General features: G+C 41.4%; 1 protein-coding gene across 2 annotated transcripts in view; it reads right to left on the minus strand.

The window, feature by feature from the left end:
* The window catches only part of SYNM (synemin), a 30,863-nt gene extending 5,198 nt beyond the window's left edge, over positions 1–25,665 (minus strand). Inside the window, exons 1-3 of one of the 2 annotated variants that reach the window (XM_058156117.1) lie at positions 24,534–25,665; positions 11,863–11,987; positions 1,906–1,979 (exon numbers count right to left, since the gene is read on the minus strand). In XM_058156117.1, the coding sequence (XP_058012100.1) occupies positions 1,906–1,979; positions 11,863–11,987; positions 24,534–25,304 (970 nt within the window). In that variant the 5' untranslated portion in view covers positions 25,305–25,665. Of the gene's footprint in view, positions 1–1,037; positions 1,177–1,905; positions 1,980–11,862; positions 11,988–24,533 lie in introns of those variants that run through there. The other variant, XM_058156118.1, reaches the window with a different exon arrangement.
* Positions 25,666–26,110: the final 445 nt, after the last annotated feature.

Genomic DNA, 26,110 nt, shown 5'->3' on the forward strand with positions numbered 1-26,110 from the left:
TTGACCACCGTTGTTAAGAAAATCATTGTAGTTGTTAAGTGAATCACATGGTTGTTAAGTGAACCCAGCTTCCCCCATTGACTTTGTGTGTCGGAAGCCCCTGATTTTACAACCTGGGACAAAGCTCATTTAACAACTGTCTTGCTTAATAATGGAAATGTTGTAAGTTGAGGACTACCTGTATACAGTAGTGGCCAAAATTGTGGAAACCTTTTGGGAAAACTGTATTTTCTAAAACTAGCTAATAACACCACTTTTGTTTAATTCTGTACCATAAAATTATATATCAATGGAAAGATAATTTAATCAAGAATGTAATGCAATAACTTTTAGGAAGGATTTGCTATTAGAATAGCAGTTACAATATAAAGAAGAAAAGTGAAACATGTAGAAAAAACGAGATACACAAAAATGATCCCCATGTCAGTTAATCCTTAGTTGGGTAAACTTTAGCATGAATGACGGCCTTACAACGTCTTCCCATGGAGTGAACCAGGTCTTTTAGTTCAGCAGCTGTTATCACGTGAGGATCCAGATTGTTGGGGGCAATAAGTTGACTTTGTATATAAATATACAAATAGAATGAAGACTATTGCTAACATAGTGTAAGCCGCCCTGAGTCTTCGGAGAAGGGCGGGATATAAATGCAAATAAAAAATAAATAAACAAACAAACAAACAAAAAATCAGAATTGAATGATTGCTTCTATTAAGTGGGTTTTATTGCTGGGTCACTTCTGACTAACAAGTTTCTTTCGTCAGCTCCATAGATTTTCAATTGGGTATAGGTCTGGGCTATTCCCAGGCCATTCCAGCAGTGGAACAGGATTATCTTGAAACTCCAAAAACAGAAAGTGGTGTGATTTAGCCATCAAACTTCAAAAATACAGTTTTCCCAAAAGGTTTCCACAATTTTGGCCACTGCTGTACAGTGTATCTAATTATACAGGCTCCATATAGTTTGGAACAAAGCAGGAATGGATGTTGACCCATCTCTTCTGCTTTTAAACGCATTGATATAATTTCCATCTTTTGTACCTTGGGGTAATCTTCTTCCATGTTCTTCATTCCACATGAGAATCCATTGCTTGCTCTCTGCTTCTAGCAAAGCTCTGCCATACAGAAAAACAAAAATGAATTAATAACGAATTAAAATGTGTGTGTCCAGTTCAAATTAAAATGTATATGTCCAGTGCAGTGTTTCTCAATGAGAAATATGAACATGAACCAAAGAACCATCCTGGCAGAGTTTCTCTCTCAACTGTGGGCCTCTGTGGCTCAGACTGGTAAGACAGTCTGTTATTAACAGCAGCTGCTTGCAATTACTGCAGGTTCAAGCCCCACCAGGGCCAAGGTTGACTCAGCCTTCCATCCTTTATAAGGTAGGTAAAATGAGGACCCAGATTGTTGGGGGGCAATAAGTTGACTTTGTATATAATATACAAATAGGATGAAGACTATTGCTTGACATAGTGTAAGCCGCCCTGAGTCTTCGGAGAAGGGCGGGATATAAATGCAAATAAAAAATAAATAAACAAACAAACAAACAAAAAATCAGAATTGAATGATTGCTTCTATTAAGTGGGTTTTATTGCTGGGTCACTTCTGACTAACAAGTTTCTTTCGTCAGCTCCATAGATTTTCAATTGGGTATAGGTCTGGGCTATTCCCAGGCCATTCCAGCAGTGGAACAGGATTATCTTGAAACTCCAAAAACAGAAAGTGGTGTGATTTAGCCATCAAACTTCAAAAATACAGTTTTCCCAAAAGGTTTCCACAATTTTGGCCACTGCTGTACAGTGTATCTAATTATACAGGCTCCATATAGTTTGGAACAAAGCAGGAATGGATGTTGACCCATCTCTTCTGCTTTTAAATGCATTGATATAATTTCCATCTTTTGTACCTTGGGGTAATCTTCTTCCATGTTCTTCATTCCACATGAGAATCCATTGCTTGCTCTCTGCTTCTAGCAAAGCTCTGCCATACAGAAAAACAAAAATGAATTAATAACGAATTAAAATGTGTGTGTCCAGTTCAAATTAAAATGTATATGTCCAGTGCAGTGTTTCTCAATGAGAAATATGAACATGAACCAAAGAACCAAAGAACCATTAACAGCAGCTGCCTGCAATTACTGCAGGTTCAAGCCCCACCAGGGCCAAGGTTGACTCAGCCTTCCATCCTTTATAAGGTAGGTAAAATGAGGACCCAGATTGTTGGGGGGCAATAAGTTGACTTTGTATATAATATACAAATGGATGAAGACTATTGCTTGACATAGTGTAAGCCGCCCTGAGTCTTCGGAGAAGGGCGGGATATAAATGCAAATTAAAAAAAAACTGTGGCCACTTTAAGACGGATGGACTTCAACTCAGTGGTGGGTTGCCCCCGGTTCGGACCGGTTCTTGCGAACTGTTAGTAAAACCGGGAGGAGGCTCCGCCCACCGACTCCAATGTCATCAGGAAGCTTCTGCGCAGAAGTGCGCGCACAAGCAAAGCAAGCACTTTTGCATGGTCCTGCTGCAAACCAGTAGTAAATAGAACCCAACCTTTCGATCGACAAGCTCACCGTCTTATCCACTGAGCCACCACGTCCCTTATAATATAGATATAAATAATATCTATATAATAATTAATAAAGATATAAAAGGGTGTTTAACATAGTTAAGGTATAATAAATCAGTTTTGATCGCTGGTAAAAAAAACACCTCTCCATAAGAAATGCTAAAGTTAAAATTATAGCAATATGGATATTCTCCTACAGCTGCTATTAAATGCTGGGTTCATTAAAGGCAACACGTACAAATATTTTGAACTGTGTAATCTCTCAAAACAACATTTTCAGTTTTGCTCTGCCAACTGCTTTGACCTGATAATGCAGGACAACTATCTACGCTCTATAAGGAGCTTATCTGGAAACGTTTGATAGCTAAGATTCCTGGAAAGCAATACGAAATTTAAGTCATTTGCCTTTAAAGACCCACAATATTTAAACACTGAGGAAATCTTACTTATTCTGTTCCTTCTGAATTATAAAACAGTAATGCCATTGATTTGTAATCATTTTAAATATTGCTACACAAATTGAAATGTCCCATAAATAAAATACAGTGGATATAAATGAATGAATGGATATAATTCTGTGCTGAATACACTGCTTAATTTTATTTGTCCTCTGTGAATATATATATGTATTATGGTGCACTTATTTTTAAAGAATTGTAACTGAACTTTTTTTTAAAAAAAAAAATTATTTAGTGATCATGGAAAGTAGCTGTTTATTCTGTTCCAATCATGCAGATTGCATCTGATATATTATGAAAACTGCTAATAGCTAAGGACTTTAACAAACTATACTACAATAGTTATAAAAATATTTGAATGAGAGACGTAGAATGTGGAACCGATGTGATCTCTGTTGCTCTAGAATCAGGGGATGAAAATGGCAGGAAAGTAGCAGTTGATGAAATGTTAGGAGCGAATTCTCTGTATTTAAAAATGACCAATAATGAAACAATGTCACGGACAATAAATCATTACCCTCTGGACATGATTCAGTATGTAGGAAATTGCTTCCAACAGAAGCTGGCAAATGGGACAGGACCAACTAAGTTGATTTATTGTAGACAAGACAAAAGCTGTATAAACACTGATCTACCAAAGTTCTAACACAGAAAAGAATTCCTATATGTGTTTGCTCCAGGGTTTAAATTCTAGGCCTTTTCTTCCTGGCTTTTCTAGTTAAAGAATAATTTCTTTTCTCTTCACAGGCTTGAGAAAGTTACCTGTGTAATGTAGACATAACCATTTTATCTACCCTGGGAATCACTACTAGGTCTTGCCTTGGACCAGCTTATATTTGAGATGTGACGGATTTCCATCTCACTGGAGACAATTTTTTACAGAATAACAGACTTGGTAGAGACCTTGGAGGTCTTCTAGTCCAACCCTCTGCTCAAGCAGGAGACCCTATACCACTCCAGACAAGTGGCGTTATGTCTTTCCTTGGAAACCTCCAGTATCGGAGCACCCACAACGGCTGAAGGCAAATCATTCCACTGATTAATTGTTCTCTCACTGTCAAGAAAGTTCTTAGTTCTAGGTTGGTTCCCTTGATTGGTTTCCATCCACTGCTTCTTCTTTCATCATTTCTTTGAACGAAGACTGGGCAGATATCTGTGCCAAGATATTTTATTTCTGTGAATTCAGCAGGGTTAACTCGTAAAATGAAAGCTCCAAAGTAGCCTCTTCATGCAAGTTTCAGCAACCGATTCTGAAACAACTTTTCCTCTCACCTTTGCACTTTTCTTCTCAAACTACAAGTGAGAGCCCTGGTAATATTTCCAAATAACCTACAAGCTTTGGAATAAGCTCATATAAGAGCCTGTGTTTCTGTTTTTTCTTTGACATCTTGATTTTTGTTTCCATCTAGGACAGGGGTGTCCAAACTTGGTCCCTTTTTTTTTTTTTTTTTTTATTATTATTTTTTTTGCAACAAACAAACAAAAAGAAAATACATTATTACACCCTTGTGCTATACATAAAAGGAAGATTTGGGTCTTCGGATATATCCTCATGATTGCCAAAATCCACGTTCTCGAGGTACAGGTACTGAAGCGTCCAATGTTCCAAGCGCAAAGTCCACAAATGGTTTCCAAGTCTTCCAGAAAATATCTTCTTTATACACACCACTTCTAATTTTAATATCACATGTCATTTTATCATTTAAAGCTAATTTCCACATTTCAGAATTCCACTCTTCTATTCTAAAAATCACATCTAGTTTCCAATATCTAGCTATTATAATTCTACCTATTATAATCATAATTCTAATCAATTCTTTTCATATTTTGTTAATTCTATTTCCTTAATTACCAACAATAATATAGTTTCCACTCTCAATGTTATTACTTTCCCCATCATTTCAAATATCATTTTCTCCAATTGTTGCCAAAACTTTTAACCTTATCACAATTATACCACATATGTTCATAAGTCCCCAATTCCATCTCACATCTCCAACATTTTTACTAGTTTTTATCCATTTGTGACAATCTTACTGGAGTCAAATACCATTTCCAAACAACTTTATAATTGTGCTCTTTAATCCTTATAGATAAAGTTCTCATAATTCTACTCTTCCAATTCACATTCCAATCTGATTCTGGTATTTCAATATTAAGATCTTTTTCCCAATTTGTCCTCATCACTCTTTGTAATTTTTCATCAGAATTTATAATCTTATAAACCCTACTAACGAGTCCCTTTAGCCCAATTTCATCTTTCATAATCCGAGATACTAAATATTCAAATTCAGTTTCACATCTATTTATCGAATAATTTTCCTTTAGTTTTTTTGTCCATTTTTCTATCTGTATTTTTTCAAACCAACTTAACCCTAATTTTTCAATAATTTCTTTATTCCTCCTTTCATTTCCCATAACTTTTATCCAATCTTTAATAATTTCTATATTTTCTCTTTAATCACTTCATTCGTTTTATATTATTTTTAATCGGCCAAATTCAGTTGTCTCCCCAAAAGATTATATCCGAATTAAAATTTTAACAAATTTGTTCCACATTTTACTTAATCCTTTAACCAATAACTTCTACTTACACATTTTAAATTTGCTTTATCTAAAAACCACCTTGATCCAAATTTCTCTATATCCCTTAACTCTAAATCTCTCCAATAATTATCTTCACCTTTAAGTATTTTTACCACTATCCGGATACCATACGCACAATAATAATTAAATAATTTGGGGATTCCTAATCCGCCTTCCTTTTGATTTTGATACCACATTTTCTTCACTAATCTGGGTCTTTTGCCACCATTGCAAAATTTATCCAGTTTTTTCTGATATCCTTCAATATCTTTCTCTGTCAGATTTAGTGGTAGCATCTCGAATAAAAAGTTGAACTTGGGCAGCAGCATCATCTTACACATTGCAATTCTACCAAACCAAGACAACTTTAAAATTTTATATTATATTATATTTTTCTTTCTAAAGATTTGTTGAATAATGTGGATAAGGTAGATGTGGGAATTTTTAAAGATTCTGATCATGCAGAAGTTATGGTGGACTTAGATTTTAATTTTGAGAAAAAAAGAAGCTATTGGAGATATGACGAGAAATTGTATAAAAATGAAAAGGATAAAAAATGGATACTTAAAAAATTGGAGGAAAGTTGGAGATTAAATGATAACGGGGAGGTTAAATTTGAAATTGTTTGGGATGCGATGAAAGCGGTGTTTAGAGGGGAGAGTATCAAATTATCAAGTAGGAAATATAAAAATTATAAAATTAAAATGGAAAGAGATAAAAATAAGATTAAAGAATTGGAAAATCAATTTTTGCTTACTAAAGAAAAAAAATTCTTCAGGAGCTTAATATGTTAAGAAATAAAATGATAGAAGAAGATACAGAGTTAGTAAAAGAAATTTGAGATTTTTAAATAGGAATTTTTGAATTTAGTAATAGAAATTCTAAATTATTGGCAAAGATGGCGAAAGATAAAAGAGAGAAGAGAGAAATTGGAGTTTTGATAGATGATAGAGGTATAAGATGTTATAAAAAATTAGAGAAATGTGAAGTGGTTAGAAACTTTTTTCAGAATCTATATTCAAAGAAACCAATTAATCGGGGAAAATTGCAAAGCTATTTAGAAAAGTATGTGGTGAAAATTGATCAAACATATAAGGAATTGATGGAAGAAGATATAACACAAGATGAGATTAATGGAATAATACAAAAATTAAAATTAGGGAAAGCTCCAGGTGAGGATGGATTACCTGTTGAGTTTTATAAAGAATTTAAAGAATTAATAATACCAAGACTGCAAAAATTATTCAATGGAATATTACATGGTGGGAAGTACCTTCGTCATGGAATAGAACGGTGATATCCTAATTCCTAAACCAGATAAAGATTTAGAAAGGATTGAGTCCTATCGGCCCATTTCTTTAATTAATCAGGATGCAAAGATATTTACTGCTATTATAAGTAATAGATTAAATAGATTTATAGATAGATATATAAGTTATAATCAAGTAGGCTTTGTGAAGGGTAGATACATGAGTGATATTGTTAGAAGAGTATTAAATATTATAGATGTAGCTGAATATAATGGTGATAAAATTGGTATAGTATCATTGGATATTTTAATGCTTTTGATTCTGTACAATGGGAAACAATTAAAGTAATTGTGGAGGCTTTAGGCTTTGGTAATAAGTTTATACATGTTATTTCAAAATTGTACCAAAAGAGCAGTGCAAGAGTGAAGGTGAATGGAATATTAACTGAAGAGATAAAATTAGAAGCTGGTACGAGACAAGGATGTCCCTGTCCCCAACATTATTTTTATTGGCTATGGAAATATTGACAAAATGATAGAAAAGATGAAGAATTAGAAGGATATAAGGGTATAAGATAAATTTGTATGGATGATACTTTAATTATTTTGAAAATGTAGAAAGATTTGAAAAGATATATAAGCATTTGATAGAATTTGAAGAAATGACAGGATTGAAAGTAAATTGGTCAAAGTCAGAATTATTGATGGATAGTAATGGTAATGAGTCTGAGAATATGCAAGAGCAATTTGGGATAAGGATTAAAAACACATTGAAATATTTGGGTATAGTGCTTTCACTTAAGGTTAAAGAATTGAAAAAACTTAATTATGATGTGGTGATTAACTTGGTCCCTTTAAGAATTGTGGACTTCAACTCCCAGAGTCCCTCAGCCAGCAAAGCTGGCTGAGGGACTCTGAGAGAATCCCTGTCTAAAGGACAAGTTTGACACCTGATCTAGGAGGATAAAGGGAAAACCTATAGGCAGGGGCTGGACAGCACGAGCAAAGGACAGCCAACAACTTAATAGCCAGCCATCAACACACCCCAATCAACATATAAAAAGCCACATACAACAGACACTCTATAAATACCACTGTTGTGGCCTATTGGCCACCACTCCAGCAGCTGAATCAGAGGAGCGGGAGGTGTGGGAGTCAGGTCACCATCACGGCAACCTGAGAGCTCCGAGGGGGAAGAGGGAATGGAGCTGGCAGAGAGATAGAGGCAAAGCCTGGGCCGTCCGTCAGCCGTCAGCCCTCAGATGGCGAGTCAACAGCCCCCAGGTCTGGAGGTGGCTAATGAGGAAGGAAAGGAACAGCTGGGTCCAGTGCCTGACGCACGGATGTGCAAAGGCAAAGGAGAGGAGAGCAGTGGAAATCTATGGGCCGGTCCTTGGGACAGAAGAGCCATCACTGCTAGTGAGGCCGATCCTAGCTCTGAGGATAAAAAGCAGGGGGCGGAGATGAATAGGTGTGGCAGACAACTATTCATCTGCCGGTCGGCCAGGCTTGTTATCCTGTGAGAGAAACTTTTTGCTGGGACTGCCGGCATTCCTAATAAAGGAATCTTTTGAGTTCACCTCGGAGGGTTTGTCATGTTTGGGGAGCTGGGTCAGAACAACCACACATAGAACAGAACACATTTTGCTAGAGAGAAGTTCCCAGCATGAGTCTGAAAGCTCGGAAGACAAAACCTCTGATCCCGGTGACCAATTCACACTGGATTCTGCAACATTATCCTGGGACACATATATTCACCTTCATTTGTAAGAAAATTTATATCTATAGGAGCCGTGGTGGTTCAGTGGTTAGAATGCAGTATTGCAGGCAAACTCTGCCCACAGCCAGGAGTTCAGTCCTGACCAACTCAAGGCAGACTCCAGCTTTCCATCCTTCCAAGGTGAGTAAAATGAGGACCTTAACTGTTGGGGGCAATATGCAAATAATGCTTCTACATAGTCAACCACCCAGAGAGTGTTGTAAAAATGTTGTAAAAGAGCAAAAATGCTATTGCTATCCTCGGTCTCCCAAAACTGCAGTGTATTCCCATTTCTCAATGTAAGAAGTATTACAATCCAAAAAAAAAAGAAATCTGAAAGTCTTCTCTAACTCCTTTCCCAACTAAAACCCTTGAAAGCTTTAACTATGATGACAGAAAGCAGGAATGCAGGAAGTTTGACTAACGATTGTTGGCTACTGATAAAACAACAGTTTGCACAGTTTCCAGAGCAACACAGAAGTCACTAAAAATAAGTCCCAAGCTGAAGCGTTCACTCTATATGGCAAAAGGGAAGCCAAGCACATCTTTAAATGTGAGATCTCACAGCATGAACTGCTAGAAACAAGCCGCGCATTAACAGTAAATATTGCAAATAAAAACCACTTGACAAACACAAAAAAGGAAAGAAGGAAAGGCAGATGCTGAATTGCTTCTGATCTGCCTTTGGTCCAATTTATGAAATAGAACGGTTTTTGAGGTTTATAATCTTGGAGAAAAGCTCAAAGGAAATATAGCAATGGTTTGGGATGGCTTGAAGCAACACGTTGAATCGTAGTCTAATTTTGTGGGCGTGTAAGAAAGAGCAAAAAGATGGTAAGGGGTCTGGAGGCGAAACCGTATGATAAACAGTTGCGGGAATTAGGCATATCTAGCCTAACGAAGAGAAAGACTAGTGACATGTTAGCAGTCTTCCTTAGTTGAGGGGCTGCCACAAAGAAGAGGGGGGCAACTTATTCTCCAAAGAACCTGAGGGCAAGACAAGAAGTTAACAGACAGAAAACTTATCAAAGAGAGTGTCGTGTCCCACTCCTCCGCTGACGGCCGGGTCAGGGAAATCCGAATCAGGCGTGCCTCTGCAGCTCTGCCAAAGTCCTAGCAAAGTTCTCAGGGCAGGCAGGAGACCAGAAAGTGACTTCAGCAAGATATGTTTAGACTTTGCCTGACTCAGAGAATGCCAGAAAGCAGGTCCTTTATATAGGCCATGGGGTGTGGCTCCATGACTCAGCACTTATCCAGGCCTGCCCCTCCCTTCCTTCTGTTGCCTCCATCTATCAAGTCTTCTGACGCGAGGGTCACTCCAGTCTGCAGCTGTTGGCAATTGACCTCCCTCAGGCTCACATGCTGTGGAGGAGGGGGAGGGGTCTAGTTGCTCCGTTTGCCTGGGCATGGAGCCAGAGCTGGGGGCTGGAGATACTTCCTCCTCTTCAGCCTGTCTGGGCATGGAGCCAGGGCTAGGGCCGGGAGGCATACTAGGACATTCCTCCGTGTTCGGAAGCAGATAAGAAGGCCCCGGCTGTGGTGAGATCGGACGAGACACAACAGAGAGATTCAACTGAGAACTAAGGAGGAATTTCTTGATAGTGAGATTAATTAATCAGTGGAATGGGCTGCCTTTGTAAGTTGTAAGTGCTCCATCACTAGAGGTTTTCAAGAAGAGACTGGACAGCCATTTGCCCACAGAGGCTCCCTCTCAAGCAACGGATTGGGCTAGAAAACCTCCAAGGTCCTTTCCAACGCTATTATTCTATGTTCCAAGTGCCAAATTAATTTTAAAAAGCCTGTCTGCGTTTAAGTTTGCATCAGTAAAAAGCCACACTGAGAACAAATGAAGTGCAACGTGGAAAGGGATCCTTTGTTGAAAAGGTTCTTTTTACACAATAACACAAATCATCAGCAGGATGAATACCTTGAAGAAAAGTCGAAGCACCTGATTTCAGCATAAGTGGTCCTCAACTTACAACTGTTTGTTTAGTGACCATTCGAAGTTACAATGGCACTGAAAAAAATGACTTTTGACTGTTTTTCACACTTAACGACTGTGGCTGCATCCTTTGTGGTCACATGTTTAAAATTCAGATGCTTGGGCGCTGACATGTATGTATAATGTTGCGGTGTCCTGTGCTCGTATGATCCCCTTTTGTGACCTTCTGACAAGTCAATGGGGAAGATAGATTCACTTAATAACTGACTCAAAAGTGCTTTTTTCAAGAGGCAACTGGACTTTCTGGTTTTTCTTTGAAGACGTTTCGCTTCTCATCCAAGAAGCTTCTTCAGCTCTATCCCCACCATCCAGTCAGAGCTGAAGAAGCTTCTTGGATGAGAAGCGAAACATCTTCAAAGAAACACCAGAAAGTCCAGTTGCCTCTTGAAAAAGTACCTTTGGGACAACCAGGATCTGGATGACAGAGAACCTCCACAGAAACTTAACAACTGTGTTACTAACTTCATAACTGCATTGATTCACTTAACAACGGTGGCAAGAGAGGTCGTAAAATGGGACAAAACTCATTTAACAACTGTCTCACTTAGGAACAAATAATTTGGGCTCAAAAATGGTGGCCGTCGAGGATTACCTCTAGCCTCTTGTTCTTCGTTTTCTTCACCAGTGAGATTTGGCTACTTACTTCAATGGTCTCTTATGTGCTTTGAACATGAGTTTTATCTCTACTGGCAGACAAAAAAACGGAACAAAAACTAAATTCTGGGCTTTACTTGTTGTGTTCCCTGTGTTGTAATCAGCCTTGCTGAAATTTATTCTTTTGAAAAAGTGAAAGTATTCCCTAGCTGCATTCAGTTCTTTCAAAGGGACTAATTGTATTATGAAATCACACCCAGCAGAGGAATTCATTCAATTCAAAGTTATTATTCAAACAAGAAATAGCATTAGGACTCTTACGCAAAAGGAAACATGGAAAAAATTTATCGGGTGCTTCAAAAGGAGCAGAGATTCCTTTACAATGCCTTTTTTTTAATAGTTGAATGTTTGCAGAGATTCTGTTAAGATGTAGCACGGAGCAGAAGTAAATCTGGCATCTTAACAGGATTGCTTGGATTAAATTTTAGTCAGTTTCCATATTGCACCTCACCAGCCTTCCCCTGCCATGCCCACCAAGCCACGTCCAAAGAACCAGTAATAAAAAAAATTGGATTTCACTACTGGCTGAGTGTAAAAGGAAGCCAAGGTTTCCCTTGTATCTTCCTGCAAGGTAAAAATATTCTTACCTGTAAGTTTCAATTTCCAGGCTGAGGCCAGCTTTCACTTGCAGGAGTTCATGGTAATCCTTCAGGTACTCTGCAATGCACATGGTTAAGTAATTCTTCTCTTCTTCAAGGGCTTCAATTATCATCTGAAAAGACAGAAATAATCCTGAGCGTTTAAGTGGCACAGATTGTCTTCCACTTACGACCACAACTGAACCCAAAATTTCCTGCTGCCAAACAAGACGGTTAAGTGAGCTTTCCCCCGTTTTGCGACCTTCTTTGCCATGGTTCTTAAGTGAATCACGACAGTTGTTAAGTTGGTCAGGTGAACCGTGGATTCCCCATTGACTTTGTTTGGCAAAAGGTCACAAAAGGGGATTTTGTGACCCCCGGGACACTGCAAGCAACCGGCCTAAACAGATCACATGACCCTGGGGAGGCTGCAGTAGTCATAAGTGTGTGAAAAATGGTCGTAAATCTCTTGTTTCATTGCCATTGTAACTTTGGCACCAAACATAAGGTTGTAAATTGAGGACACCTGTAAATATATGACCAAAAGCCCACCTTTATCAATTCTTAGTTTGCAGTGAGGGGGACTTTCCACACTAAAGCTTTAAACCGCTTGGCACCTGTGCATAGGTTACCTGGAAGTGATTCTTTAGAGACTTGCAGATTTCAATCCTTTTTCCACTGTGATAGCCAGGTAGTTAGTTGTTTGATCACAGCCCCTGATCAAATTGATCCCACCAGGTTCTTTACATCTCCACCCATCCCAAAAAAGTGAACATCAATTTCCTTCCTACCTACCTATCTACCTACCTTCTTTCCTGTCCTTTCTTTCCTTTTCCCCCCTATTCTTTCTTTCCTTCCATGCTTTCCTTCCTTCCTTCTCTTTCTTTCCTTCCATATTCTTACCTTCCTTCCTCTCTCCCTCTCAAACATTTCTCAATTTCCTTTCTTCCTTCCTACCTACCTTCTTTCTCTCCTTTCTCTTCCTTCCTTCCCTATTCTTTTTCCTTCCTTCCCTTTCCTTCCTTCCTTCCATATTCTTTTCTTCCTTCCTCTTTCCCTCTCAAACATTTCTCAATTTCCTTCCTACCTACCTACCTTCTTTCTCTCCTTTCCTTTCCTTCCTTCCCTATTCTTGCTTTCCTTCCTTCCTTCCCTTTCCTTCCTTCCATATTCTTTTTTTCCTTCCTTCATTCCTACCTACCTACCTTCTTTCTCTCTTTTCCTTTCCTTCCTTCCCTATTCTTGCTTTCCTTCCTTCCTTCCCTTTCCTTCCTTCCATATTCTTTCCTTCCTTCCTTCCTCCCTCCCTCTCTAATTGTTGCCTCTTCAGTGCTGCAGATAATACGGGATGTTGAATAGAATTTTGTCCATTTCCCAATCCTTGCCAATTTATATCATTTCATTTCAGTCCCTCCCCATGTTTGTTCAGCTAGCTAGTCCAGGGGCTGGGCAACTACGGTCCCTTTGCGACCCTGTGGACTCAGGAATTCTGGAAGCTGAAGTCCACAGCTCAGAAAGGGGGCCTAGATACCCATCCTCAATCAGGTCAGTTTCATTTATCCTGACTCCCTCCTCCCTGGCATGATTTATCTGCTGCTGTTGATATGGGGTGTTTCTCTCCCCCCTCCCCACCATTATTTCAGCTTGGAAGACTGCTCACTCGGTCAAGGACCTTTTCTAAAGATCTAAGTGCCAGAGTCCACTGTAACTCTGCGTGGCTCAGACTGCTAAGACAGTTCTGTTATTAACAGTCTGTTATTAACAGCAGCTGCTTGCAATTACTGCAGGTTCAAGTCCCACCAGGCTCAAGGTTGACTCAGCCTTCCATCCTTTATAAGGTAGGTAAAATGAGGACCCAGATTGTTGGGGGGCAATAAGTTGACGTTGTATATAATATACAAATGGATGAAGACTATTGCTTGACACAGTGTAAGCCGCCCTGAGTCTTCGGAGAAGGGCGGGATATAAAAGCAAATTAAAAAAAAAAGCATTGCCAAAAAGGCACTAAGAGTTGTTAACCTAAACTTGCATTGCTTCTTCTCTGGTAATATTGTACTACTAACTAGAGCATACAAAACATTTGCTAGACCAATCCTTGAATACAGCTCTTCTGTCTGGAACCTGCACTGCATATCGGACATTAATACAATCAAGAGAGTCCAGAGATATTTCACAAGAAGAGTCCTCCACTCCTCTGCTCGCAATAAAATACCTTATGCCACCAGACTCCAAATTTTGGGCTTAGACAACTTAAAACTACGTCGACTTCAGTCTGACCTAAACATAGTACATAAAATTATGTACCACAATGTCCTACCTGTCAATGACTACTTCAGCTTCAACCACAACAATACACGAGTAAATAATAGATACAAACTCAAGGTAAACCGCTCCAAACTTGATTGCAGAAAATATGACTTCAGTAACGGAGTGGTCAATGCCTGGAATGCATTATCTGACTCTGCAGTTTCTTTCCCAAACCCCAAAAACTTTAAGCTTAACCTGTCTACCCGCATGCCTACCGTCCCTGTCCTAATATTCCTTTTTTACTTACTCTTTTCATGTATCCAAATTACGTTTTTTTTTTAATTTGCATTTATATCCCACCCTTCTCCGAAGACTCAGGGCGGCTTACACTATGTTAGCAATAGTCTTCATTCTATTTGTATATTTATATACAAAGTCAACTTATTGCCCCCCCAACAATCTGGGTCCTCATTTTACCTACCTTATAAAGGATGGAAGGCTGAGTCAACCTTGGGCCTGGTGGGACTAGAACCTGCAGTAATTGCAGGCAGCTGCTGTTAATAACAGACTGCATTAGCAGTCTGAGCCACAGAGGCCCATACCTCTGTTTATACCTTTACCTGTTATATGTATGTATATATATGATTGACAAATAAATAAAATAAATAAATAAACAGGGTTGGGGTGGGGAGCGGAGGAGGAAAAGATTAAGTTACGGAAGCGCTAGTAAAACCCTGGAGTCAGGCTGGCTCCCTCCGCTGCAGGATTCTACCTGGGGGGTGGCTGGTGAGCTGAACAGCAAAGCCAGGAAAGGAAAGTCATCGTGTTGCCCCGAACAACTGGCACACTCGTAAATCAACACTTGGAAAGTCACAACCGAGGGCAGGGTAGGAACAAGCAAGAGGGCTGGCTAACATCTTGCCAACTTTTTGCTGACAAGAGAGAGGTGCCTGGTGCTTTTACTCAAGAGCAGGGGAAGTGTTTTGGCTCCGTTACTACTGTTGGAAAGACTCGGACAGCTTAGCCAGGGAAATATTAAGGGGAGACATAATGGGGAGGTCTTAAAATAGCTGAGTATCTCCTGCCAACAGTAAGGGAAAGAAAAGAGAGGATTCCAATCATCTGCAATCTGCCACGTCACTTGTATCAAAAGCATTCTGACAATCCAAATAAATGTACCGCAATTTTGCCTCTTGTCATTGCAGGGTTGGCCATTACTTTTGCTCATCATGTACCTACAGGCAAATCCTTGTTTAGCAACTGCCCCACTTAGTGGCCGTTCCTAGTTCTGACGGTGATGAAAAGGTGACTTTACAACCAATTTTTGCATTTACAATCTATACCGACTTGGAAAGCTGAAGTCAGAAGGTAAGCACGGGTGTGGTTTCACTTAGCGGCTGCTTCTCTTAATGACTGAGTTCCCAGTACCAACTGTGGTCGCTAAATAAGGATGATCTGTATTAGTGCTTACATGTGAGTAAAAGTATTATTCACTTAATACTTTTTAAGTTCTTTACGTTCAAGAACTCATTAAGTTCAAAGATTCTTAGAACATAAAATAGGGTTGGAAGGGATCTTGGAGGTCTTCTAGTCCAACCCCCTGCTCAAGGAGGAGACCCTATACCATTTCATTGTCCCTATATCATTGTCCAGTTTCTTCGTAAGAACCTCCAGTGATGGAGCAGACACAACTTCTGGAGGCAAAACGTTCCACTGATTAATCATGAAATCTTTCCATAATTCTAGCCTGGATCTCTCTCTTTTTTCCACCCATTACTTTTTATCCTACCTTCAGGTGCTTTTCAAAATAGGTGTTGGACTCCCTTTTCTCTGTGATAGACCTTCAAATATTGGAAAACAGCTAACACGTCCCTCCTTCTCTTCATTAGGCTAGCCATGCCCAGTTCCTGCAACCGTTCTTCATATGTTTTAGCCTCCAGTCCCCTAATCATCTTAGTTGCTCTTCTCTGCACTCTTTCTAGAGTCTCCACATCTTTTTTTTGTATCATGGCAACCAAAACTGGTTGTAATATTCCAAGTGTGGTCTTATGAAGGCATTATAAAGTGGCACTAACACTTCTTGTGATCTTTTTTATTTTTTATTTTTTTTAAAAAAAATTTTTAGACAAACAACCATAAAAACATCTTCAATACAAATACAGTGTGTCGGTTGGTTGATTACAAATCTTTTGTGCAATTCCAACATATACGTATCATTTATGATTTATCTAATTTTACATTCTATCAATCTGATATGTATCCAAATATTTTAATCAATTAATCATTTAATTAACTATAATAAATTCATTCTCTCATTTCATTTAAAATATTCTAAATTTTATATTTAATCTCATTACATCATTTATTCCATCATCTTAAATCAATATATATTTCAACAATTCTTTCATTATAAAAACCTCTCTAATTTTATTTTAACGTATTTTTCCCTCTAGCCAGATAAAATGAATCCCATATCTTATAATATTGTTTATCTTCCTGTTCTACTTCTTGTGTTCTTGATGCTATCCTTCTGTTGATGGCGTCCAGAACTGCATTGGCTTTTTAGGCCGCTGCAGCACAAGGCTGGCTCCATTCTTCATTGTGCTATGGTAGTGCAGTGGTTAAAGTGCAGCACTGTTGGCTACTTCTGCTAACCGCCGGCTGCCTGCAATTTGGCAGTTCGATTCTCACCAGGCTCAAGGTTGACTCAGCCTTCCATGGTTGGTTCCGCAACCCAACAAGACAGACACAGACTTCAAAGGATAATTAGAACTGCAGAAAAAACAATGGCTACCAACCTGCCTTCCATTGAGGACCTGTATACTGCACGACTCAAAAAGAGAGCTGTGAAAATATTTACAGACCTCTCACATCCTGGACATAAAATGTTTCAACTCCTACCCTCAAAATGACACTAGAGCACTGCACACCAGAATAACTAAACACAAGAACAGTTTTTTTCCCAACGCCATCACTCTGCTAAACAAATAATTCCCTCAACACTGTCAAACTATTGACTAAATCTGCACTACTATTAATCTTCTCATTGTTCCCATCACCCATCTCCTTCCACTTATGACTGTATGACTGTAACTTTGTTGCTTGTATCCTTACGATTTATATTGATATTGATTGTTTCCTGATCGCTTATTTGTACCCTATGACAATCATTAAGTGTTGTACTTTAGAATTCTTGAGGAACATATCTTTTCTTTTATGTACACTGAGAGCATATGCACCAAGACAAATTCCTTGTGTGTCCAATCACACTTGCCAATAAAGAATTCTCTTCTCTTCTCTTCTCTTCTCTTCTCTTCTCTTCTCTTCTCTTCTCTTCTCTTCTCTCCTTCCGAGGTCGGTAAAATGAGGATCCAGAGTGTTGCGGGCAAGTAGCTGACTCTGTAAATTGCTTAGGGAGGGAGAGGGGGTTGTAAAGCTATGTGAAGCTGTATGCAAGTCTAACTGCTATTGCTATTAGTGGGAACAAAATGTTTGCCACTGGAAATTGAGAGCCGAATTAATTAACTTTCACTTAAGCCTTATTAAACACAGTAGCCAGAGGAGAGGAAAGGCCCTGCTCCCTATAGTAAGGCTATCATAAAGGCTGTTTTGCACCACTTTTGTCCTTCCTAAGAGATGAAGAAAAGATTTCGGAGAAAGTTTCCTTTTTCCTTCCAATATAAAATCGTAGAGGCCATCTAAGGTGACGGATGGCCTGGAATCCAAAGCAAAGCAAAGATGTTCCTTTTGTAATTAATTTCCAAACCGTGCTGCCAAAAGGCATGGGCAGCGGCCATTAGCTTAATGGCACTAAAACAGGAGAAGCAACTTTTAGCAGATGAATTTATGGCTTTCCAGCAGAGAGAATCCAAAGGCAATATAACCCTGAATGCCAAGGGTTTGGGAACAGTAAATGGGATAGCTCTCTTCCGTTCCCTCCTCTCCGCATTTGGGAGTTTCTCAGAGGCACTTAGTGGGATAGCAAAATGTGATATAAGTGGAATTTTGATGCACCTCGTGAGACTTTCCATAGGCACAATGACAATTATGTCATCTCAAGGGCAGGGGTCTGCAAACTTGACTCTTTTAAGGCTTGTGGATTTCAACTCCCAGAGTTCCTCAGCCAGCAAAGCTGGCTGAGGAATTCTGGGAGTTGAAGTCCACAAGTCTTAAAAGAGCCAAGTTTGCAGACCCCTGCTCAAGGACGTATTCACACATGTCCGGATCAGCGACCCTTCCAGCTACCACATAGACCCCAACGGATATAATGGTGAAGGTGCTGAACTAGAGAAGTCAGAAGATCAGAAGTTCTAGTCCTCTCCTAGCCATGCAAGCCAGGTGGGTGACTTTGAACCAATCACCAGGAGACGGTGAGTTCTAGTCCCGCCTTAGGCATGAAATCTGACGGGTTGACTTTGGGCCAATCACCAGGAGACACTGAGTTCTAATCCCTCCTTAGGCATGAAAGCCAGATGGGTGACTTTAAACCAATCACCACGAGATAGTGAGTTCTAGTCCCACTTTAGGCATGAAATCTGACGGGTTGACTTTGGGCCAATCACCAGGAGACACTGAGTTCTAATCCCTCCTTAGGCATGAAAGCTGGCTGAGTGACTCTAGGCCAATCTGTCTCTCTTAGCCCAACCCACTTCACAGGGTTCTTGTGGGAAAAAATAGGACTTGCTTCCTTCAGCTAGATAAAATAAAGCTGAGACACAAAATCTTTAAGAAAGCAGCTAGCCAAGTGTAATAAATACTGCAGGATCCAATCTGGGTCGGTCACCGGGGCCAGATGCTTTGTCTTCCGAGCTTTCAGATTCCTGCTGGGTCCTGTCTTAAGCCTAACCTAGAGAGAAGAACCATGAAGATAGGCTAAAGAGAAGTTCCCTGAGGATGGGTTCCAGCGTGAGTCCGAAAGCTCGAATGACAAAACCTCTGGACCAAACGTGGTATTTAGCCGGTTTGTACCGGTTTGGACAAACCGGTAGCAGAGATCACCGAGGGGGGGGGAGCTGCCCATTCAGCCTGGTGCTATGCTGTCCTATTTAGGCACGTTTTTGAGGTTGGCTGCATGCACGGAAGGCATAAATGCAAGCAAAGAGCATGCACAGAACGCCAGGCGCATGCACAAAAGGTGTGCATGCGAACCGGTGGTAACAAAATGTGAAACCCACCACTGTTCTGGACCCAGTGTCCGATCCTGATTGGATCCTGTAACATTATCCTGGGACATGTCTATTTGCCTTCACTTATGTCATAGATATATTGCTTCTCCCGAATGCCCCGGAGATATATTTATTACACTTTCCTAGCTGCTTTTTCACTCAATGGTACAGGTGGTCCTAACCACCTGTTTCTTCACACGGAGTCCAATTGGCCGCCGGGGGGAAAAAGAAAATAGCTGATTGCCATTCCATCTGACCATTTTATAGCCAAAATCACTGCAGAATAGTCATGGCAGGCTGCCCTGAGTGAAATTTAAACCTGGCCGTGCTCTTCTCAACAGGGGTGGTTGGAAAGGGTGACATGTCTTCATTTCTCTCTTCCAGAGAGAACATTTTGTCCTGGGCTTGGACAGCGGAAGCCAAAAATGTCAGCCATCCAATCGTTTTGTTTTGCTTCGTGGGAGGATGAGATGGAAGAGGTTTCCAGGCTTCCCCATCCGCTAGATGAATAACTACATCTAGACTTGTAGCAAGGGGAAAGTAACAGGAATACGTATCTACAGTATCAACTTAGTTTAATGAAAAGAAGGACTAGGGGAGACATGACAGCAGTGTTCCAATATCTCAGGGGCTGCCACAAAGAAGAGGGAGTCAAGCTATTCTCCAAAGCACCTGAAGACAGGACAAGAAGCAACGGGTGGAAACTAATCAAAGACAGAAGCAACCTTAGAACTAAGGAGAAATTTCCTGGCAGTGAGAACAATTGATCAGTGGAACGACTTGCCTGCAGAAGTTGTGAATGCTCCAACACTGGAAATTTTTAAGAAAATGTTGGATAACCATTTGTCTGAAGTGGTGTAGGGTTTCCTGCCTGGGCAGGGGGTTAGACTAGAAGGCCTCCAAGGTCCCTTCCAACTCTGTTATTATTATAATAATAATAACTCCGCTGCCTCCAACAGGACCTGTGTTTAACTCTTAGAATCATCTATTGCAATGTCCTTCCTGTTGAAGACTACTTCAGCTTAAATCACAACAATACAAGAGCAAACAATAGATTTAAACTTAATGTTAACCACTTCAATCTTGATTGCAGAAAATATGACTTCAGTAACAGAGTTGTTAATGCTTGGAGTAAACTACCTGACTCTGTGGTCTCTTCCCAAAATCCCCAAAGCTTTAACCAAAGACTTTCTACTATTGACCTCACCCCATCCCTAAGAGGACTATAAGGGGTGTGCATAAGAGCACAAACGTGCCTACCGTTCCTGTCCTACTGTTTCCTTTCATTATATCCAATTTATATAGTTATTACATGCTTATACTCATATATATGCTTATATGTTGTATAGTTACTTCATGCTTATGCTTATGTATGCTGTAATGACAAATAAAATAAATAAAAATAAAATAAAATTATAACCTTGGCAGCTGTCAGACGGGTGGATTCCCAACTCCCAGAAATCCCCAGCCAGCAAGCAAGCTGGCTGGGGAATTCTAAGTGTTGGGAGTCCAGTGGTCTGAAAGCTGCCAAGGTTGAAGAACACTGATCTGCAATTCGGCAAGGAGTCTGAAGATCAGAAAAGTAGTTATGAACAGGGTTGTCTTAACGCATGGGCTTGATGGGCACTTGCCCGTGGGCCCCATGAGCATAGGGGCCCCATACTAATCTGTGTATGTTAACCCTTCAATGCACCTTGCATCGTATAAATACAGCAACTTATTTATTACATTTTACTCAGGGGTGAAATGCTCCCGGTTCAGACCGGATCGCCTGATCTGGTAGCGATGGTGGCGGGTGGTTCGGAGAACCGGTAGCAAAAATCCTTGCCCCCACCCCCACCCCCACCCCGCATGCCCAGCTGAGTCGTGCGATCATCGGAGGTTTTTTTTTTTTTAACTTTTAAAAGCATTTTTTCTTTGGCTGAAAAAATGCTTTTAAAACTAAAAAAATAAAGAAGCCTCTGATGATCGGGTGGCTCAGCTGGGATCGTCGGAAGTTTTTAAAAGCATTTTTTCTAAAACTTCTGCCGAAGAGGTTATAGAAAAAATGCTTTTAAAAGGCTCCTCTGACGATCCCAGCTGAGTTGCCTGATCATCAGAGGCTTTTTCTTTTAAAGGCAAAAAAAATTGCTTTTAAAAGAAAAGAAAAGCCTCTGACAATCAGGCAACTCAGCTGGGATCGTCAGAGGAGCCTTTTAAAAGCATTTTTTCTACAATCTCTTCAGCTGAAGAGGTTGTAGAAAAAATTATTTTAAAAGTAAAAAACAAAAAAAGTTAGCCATGCCCACCCAGTCACATTACCCCCCACCCACCCAAGCCACGTCCGCAGAACTGGTAGTAACAAATTTTACATTTCACCACTGATTTTATTGCATTGTTTTATTAATATTAAGGTGCAAATATCATTTCATTTTATTGACTATTTACATTTTTATCCCTGTGAGTGGTTGCTGTAGGGGCCCCAGAACACTGCTTTGCATGGGGGCCCATAATGAGGTTAAGACAGCCCTGGTTATAAAAGCTTAGCCTTCGTTGCAGTTGAAGTTTTAAAGGCTGAAAAGAACATATTTCAAAGCCTGTGCAGAAAGGTTGAGATTTATGTGGCCCGGCTTGTCGTTGTTACCACCATCACCAACCTAGTAAGAGTTCATCTAGGAGCCCTGGAAGCTGTAGTATAGGGAGAGCAATTTAATCATGCTATTAAGAGGCATCAGTACTTCTCAACCTTGGCAGCTTCAAGATGGTGGACCTCAACTTCCAGAATTCCCCAGTCTGGGGATTTCTGGGAATTGAAGTCCACATATTAAAGCTGCCAAAGCTGAAAAATATTGGTTTGAAACTGTTGGTTTCTTGACCCTATCACCATGATGGCGAACCTGTGGCATGTGTAGCCATATTGGTGGGCACGTATGGTCAAGGCTATGGTTTTCCCAGTCACAATGGATGGCTGTGAAAGTTGGACCATAAGAAAGGCTGAGTGCCAAAGAATTGAGGCCTTTGAACTCTGGTGCTGGAGAAGACTCCTATGAGTCCCTTGGACTGCAAGGTGATCCAACTGGTCAGTCCTAGAGGAGATCAACCCTGACTGCTCTTAAGAAGGCCAGATCCTGAAGATGAAACTCAAATACTTTGGCCACCTAATGAGAAAGAAGGACTCAATGGAGAAGAGCCTCATGCTGGGAAAGATTGAGGGCAAAGAAGAAGGGGACGGCAGAGAACGAGGTGGCTGGATGGAGTCACTGAAGCGGTCGGCGTGAGCTTAAATGGACTCCAGAGGATGGTAGAGGACAGGAAGGCCTGGAGGAACATCATCCATAGGGTTGCAATGGGTCAGACACAACTTTGCAACTAACAACAACAACAACAACAAAGTCCTTGACTTGCAACCATTCATTTAGCGAATGTTCAAAGTTATAACAAAGAAAGTGATTTATGATTATTTTTCACACGACCCTTGCACCATTCCCATGGAGACATGATCAAAATTTAGATGCTTGGCAACTGGTTCATATTTATGACGGTTGCAGTGTCCTGGGGTCGTATGCTCCCATTTTGCAACCTTCTGATCAGCAAAGTCAATGAAGTAAGGATGTCAAAGTATAAAGTTGATTTCTTGCTTTATTGAAAGGCTTGGTTAAAATATCAGCAGGAACATGGCTTTGGGGCCATCAGCTCTCTTAAACTGAAATGGGGAATAATCAGGGATGAAATCCAGCAGGTTCTGACAGGTTCTGGAGAGCCAGTAGCAGAAATTTTGAGTAGTTCAGAGAACCAGCAAATACCACCTCTGGCTGGCCCCAGAGTGGGGTGGGAATGGAGATTTTACAATATCCTTCCCCTAGGAATGTGGAGGGAATGGGGATTTTGCAGTATCCTTCCCCTGGAGTGTGGAGGGAATGGAGATTTTGAAGTATCCTTCCTCTGGAGTGGGGTGGGAATGGGGATTTTGCAGTATCCTTCCCCTGCCACGCCCACCAAGCCACGCCAACAGAACCAGTAGGGAAAACTTTTGAATTTGACCCCTGGGAATAATGTTAACCTGTGCGTGATGCTTGGAGGAATGAAAGCATTCGAGGAAAACTAAATTTATTATTACTGAAACAATGGAACTGCTTGCCTCCAGAAGTTATGAGTGATCTATCACTGGAGTTTTGTGTTAAATTTATGTTTTACAAACACCACAAACAGTTTGTCGGGAAAGCAACTGCCTGCGAAGGCTCCTGGACTGGGGCTGAAAGGTGGAAACAGAAGCCGTTTGCTCCATCCCATAACTGGGTAGACCAGGCTGCCCTGACCAAAAAAACCATTGCAGGAGGTTTTTAAGAAGAGATTGGACAGCCATTTGTCTGGAATATACCGTAGTGGCCAAAATTGTGGAAATCTTTTGGGAAAAGTGTATTTTCTAAAACTAGCTAATAACACCACTTTTTTGGGGAGTAGTACCATAACATTATATATCAATGGAAAGATAACTGAATCAAGAATGTAATGCAATAACTTTTAGGAAGGATTTGCTATTAGAATAGAGTTACAATTTAAAGAAGAAAAGTGAAACACGTAGAAAAAACGAGTTACACAAAAATGATCACCATGTCAGTTAATACTTAGTTGGGTAACCTTTAGAATGAATTTACGGCCTTATAATGTCTTCCCATGGAGTGAACCAAGTCTTTGAGTTCTGCAGCTGTTATAATGTGAAACCAAGATTGAATGATGGCTTCTATTAACTGGGTTTTATTGCTGGGTCGCTTCTGACTAACAAGTTGCTTTAGTCGGCTCCATAGATTTTCAAGTGGGTTACGGTCTGGATTATTCCCAGGCCATTCCAGCAGTGGAATATGATGAAACTCCAGAAAAAAGTGGTGTTATTAGCCATCAAACCTCAACAATACACTTTTCCCAAAAGGTTTCCACAATTTTGGCCACTATTGTATAAGCTCTCCTGCTGGAGAGAGGGTTGGACCAGAAGACCTCCAAGGTCCCATCCAACTGACTGATTGTGCAATTCCGCATACAATCACGACTTCAGATCGCTTCGCGGGGTCTGGCCAAGGAAAGCCGAGTCCGAAAAGGAAGGCGAGTCACCTTTTCCTACCGGCTGTTTAAAAAAAGAAAAACTCGGAACGTGCCAAGAAACTTTTCCGACATCCAACCGGCTGCTCGGCCTCGTAGGGGAGGCAGCCGCAGCTTCAGCCCCCAGTATCTTGGCGAGCTCCACCGGTCTCCGGCCTGCCGGCCTCCCTCGCCCGCCCTGCCCGACGGCCTCACCTGGTAGTCGGCCAGCTGGGCGCCGTGGCTCTCCTGCTGCGCCAGCCGCTCCTCTTCCAGCCGCTCGCGCAGCGCGCAAAGCTCCTGGCAGCGGCGCCACAGCTCCTCGAGGCGGCGGCAGCTCTCCTGGTTCTGGGCGCGCAGCTGGCGCAGGTCTTGGTGGCCGAGCCGGCCCTCCAGCTCCTGCAGGGCCCGCAGCTCAGCCTCGTAGCGCTCCAGGCTCTGTGCGCAGCTCCAGCTCAAGACCAGCGCGTAATCGGATTCCAGCTGTCGCCTCTCCATGCGCCCAGCCCGGAGGACGCGCGGAGCAGGCAACAGCGCAGCCGGCCGCTGCTTGCGCGCTTCCTGCAGCCCTTGGTGCTCGGCTAAGAGTTGCTCCAGCAGCGCCTCCAGAGCTGCGCAGTCGGTTCGCAGCCCTGCCAGCTGCTGCTGCTGCCGGGCTAGCTCGGGCTCCAGGCGGCGGAGGCGCAGCTCTCCGACTTGTGCGCTCAGCCTCTCCAAGCTCTCCAACTCTTGACGCAGCGCATCCCGCTCCAGCTCGGCTTCGCCTTTAGCCCGGCTCAGGTCGGCCACCACCCAGCGCAACTCGGACACCTCTTGCTCCGTCTCTTGCCAGTAGCCGGCGCGCCCTTCCCGGCTGCGCAAGGCGGCCAGCTCGTGCGCCAAGCGCCGGTTCTCCTGCTCCAAATCCCGCACCCGCCGCACGTAGAGCTCCAGGCGGGCGTTGAGCTCCCGCAGCTCGCTCTGCTCGTCCCATTCGTCCCGCTGCATGGCCGGCCCGACTCCTTTCTCCGGCTCCCAGCCCGGCCCGAGCGGCTCCTCCGAAGCGCGCTGCCCGCTCTTTGCCCGCCGGCAGCTGCTCCGGCGTTTTGGAGACGGGATGGGCCCGGAGGGTGGGGAGAGCGCTGGGCTCGGCGGGCCAAGCAGCGACCTCAGCTGGCGGGTTTCGCTGCTGGAGAGGCTTCTTGGGGGGATCCACCCAAAGTCTCCGTTCCCGAGAGATTTTTGGCGTGGGCGGGGGAAAAAATACAAAAAGGAATGACCCAAAAGATTTTGAGCCGAGAGACAGAAAACCACGTTTGGACAAGATCTTGGATGAAGTTTCCCTTCCTTAATAGTGTCTTTTTGAGTATATTTGCGAATTTATAGAATAGATTTTTTTAGTTTGGCGTTTCGAATTCCTAGTACAGGTCTTTTGCGTGAGCAGAGGGTTGGAATAGATGACCTCCAAGCAAGGTCCCTTCCGACTCTCTTACTGTTAATCTGAATAGAATTCTTTATTGGCCAAGTGTGATTGGACACACAAGGAATTAGTTTTCGGTGCATAAGTTCTCAATGTACATAAAAAAATACATTCATCAAGAATCATAAGATGCACCGCTTAGTGATAGTCATAGGATACTAAATAAGCAATCAAATCATACTAGGAAACTAAATAAAACAATATAACTCTGCAATATAAAGATACAAGCAACAGGGTTACAGTAGTGGTCAAAATTGTGGAAACCTTTTGGGAAAAATATATTTTTGAGGTTTGATAGCTAATCACACCACTTTTTTTTGGAGTTTAAAGATAA

Source organism: Ahaetulla prasina, chromosome 13 (genome assembly GCF_028640845.1).
Source record: "Ahaetulla prasina isolate Xishuangbanna chromosome 13, ASM2864084v1, whole genome shotgun sequence".
Taxonomy (NCBI): Eukaryota; Metazoa; Chordata; class Lepidosauria; order Squamata; family Colubridae; genus Ahaetulla; species Ahaetulla prasina.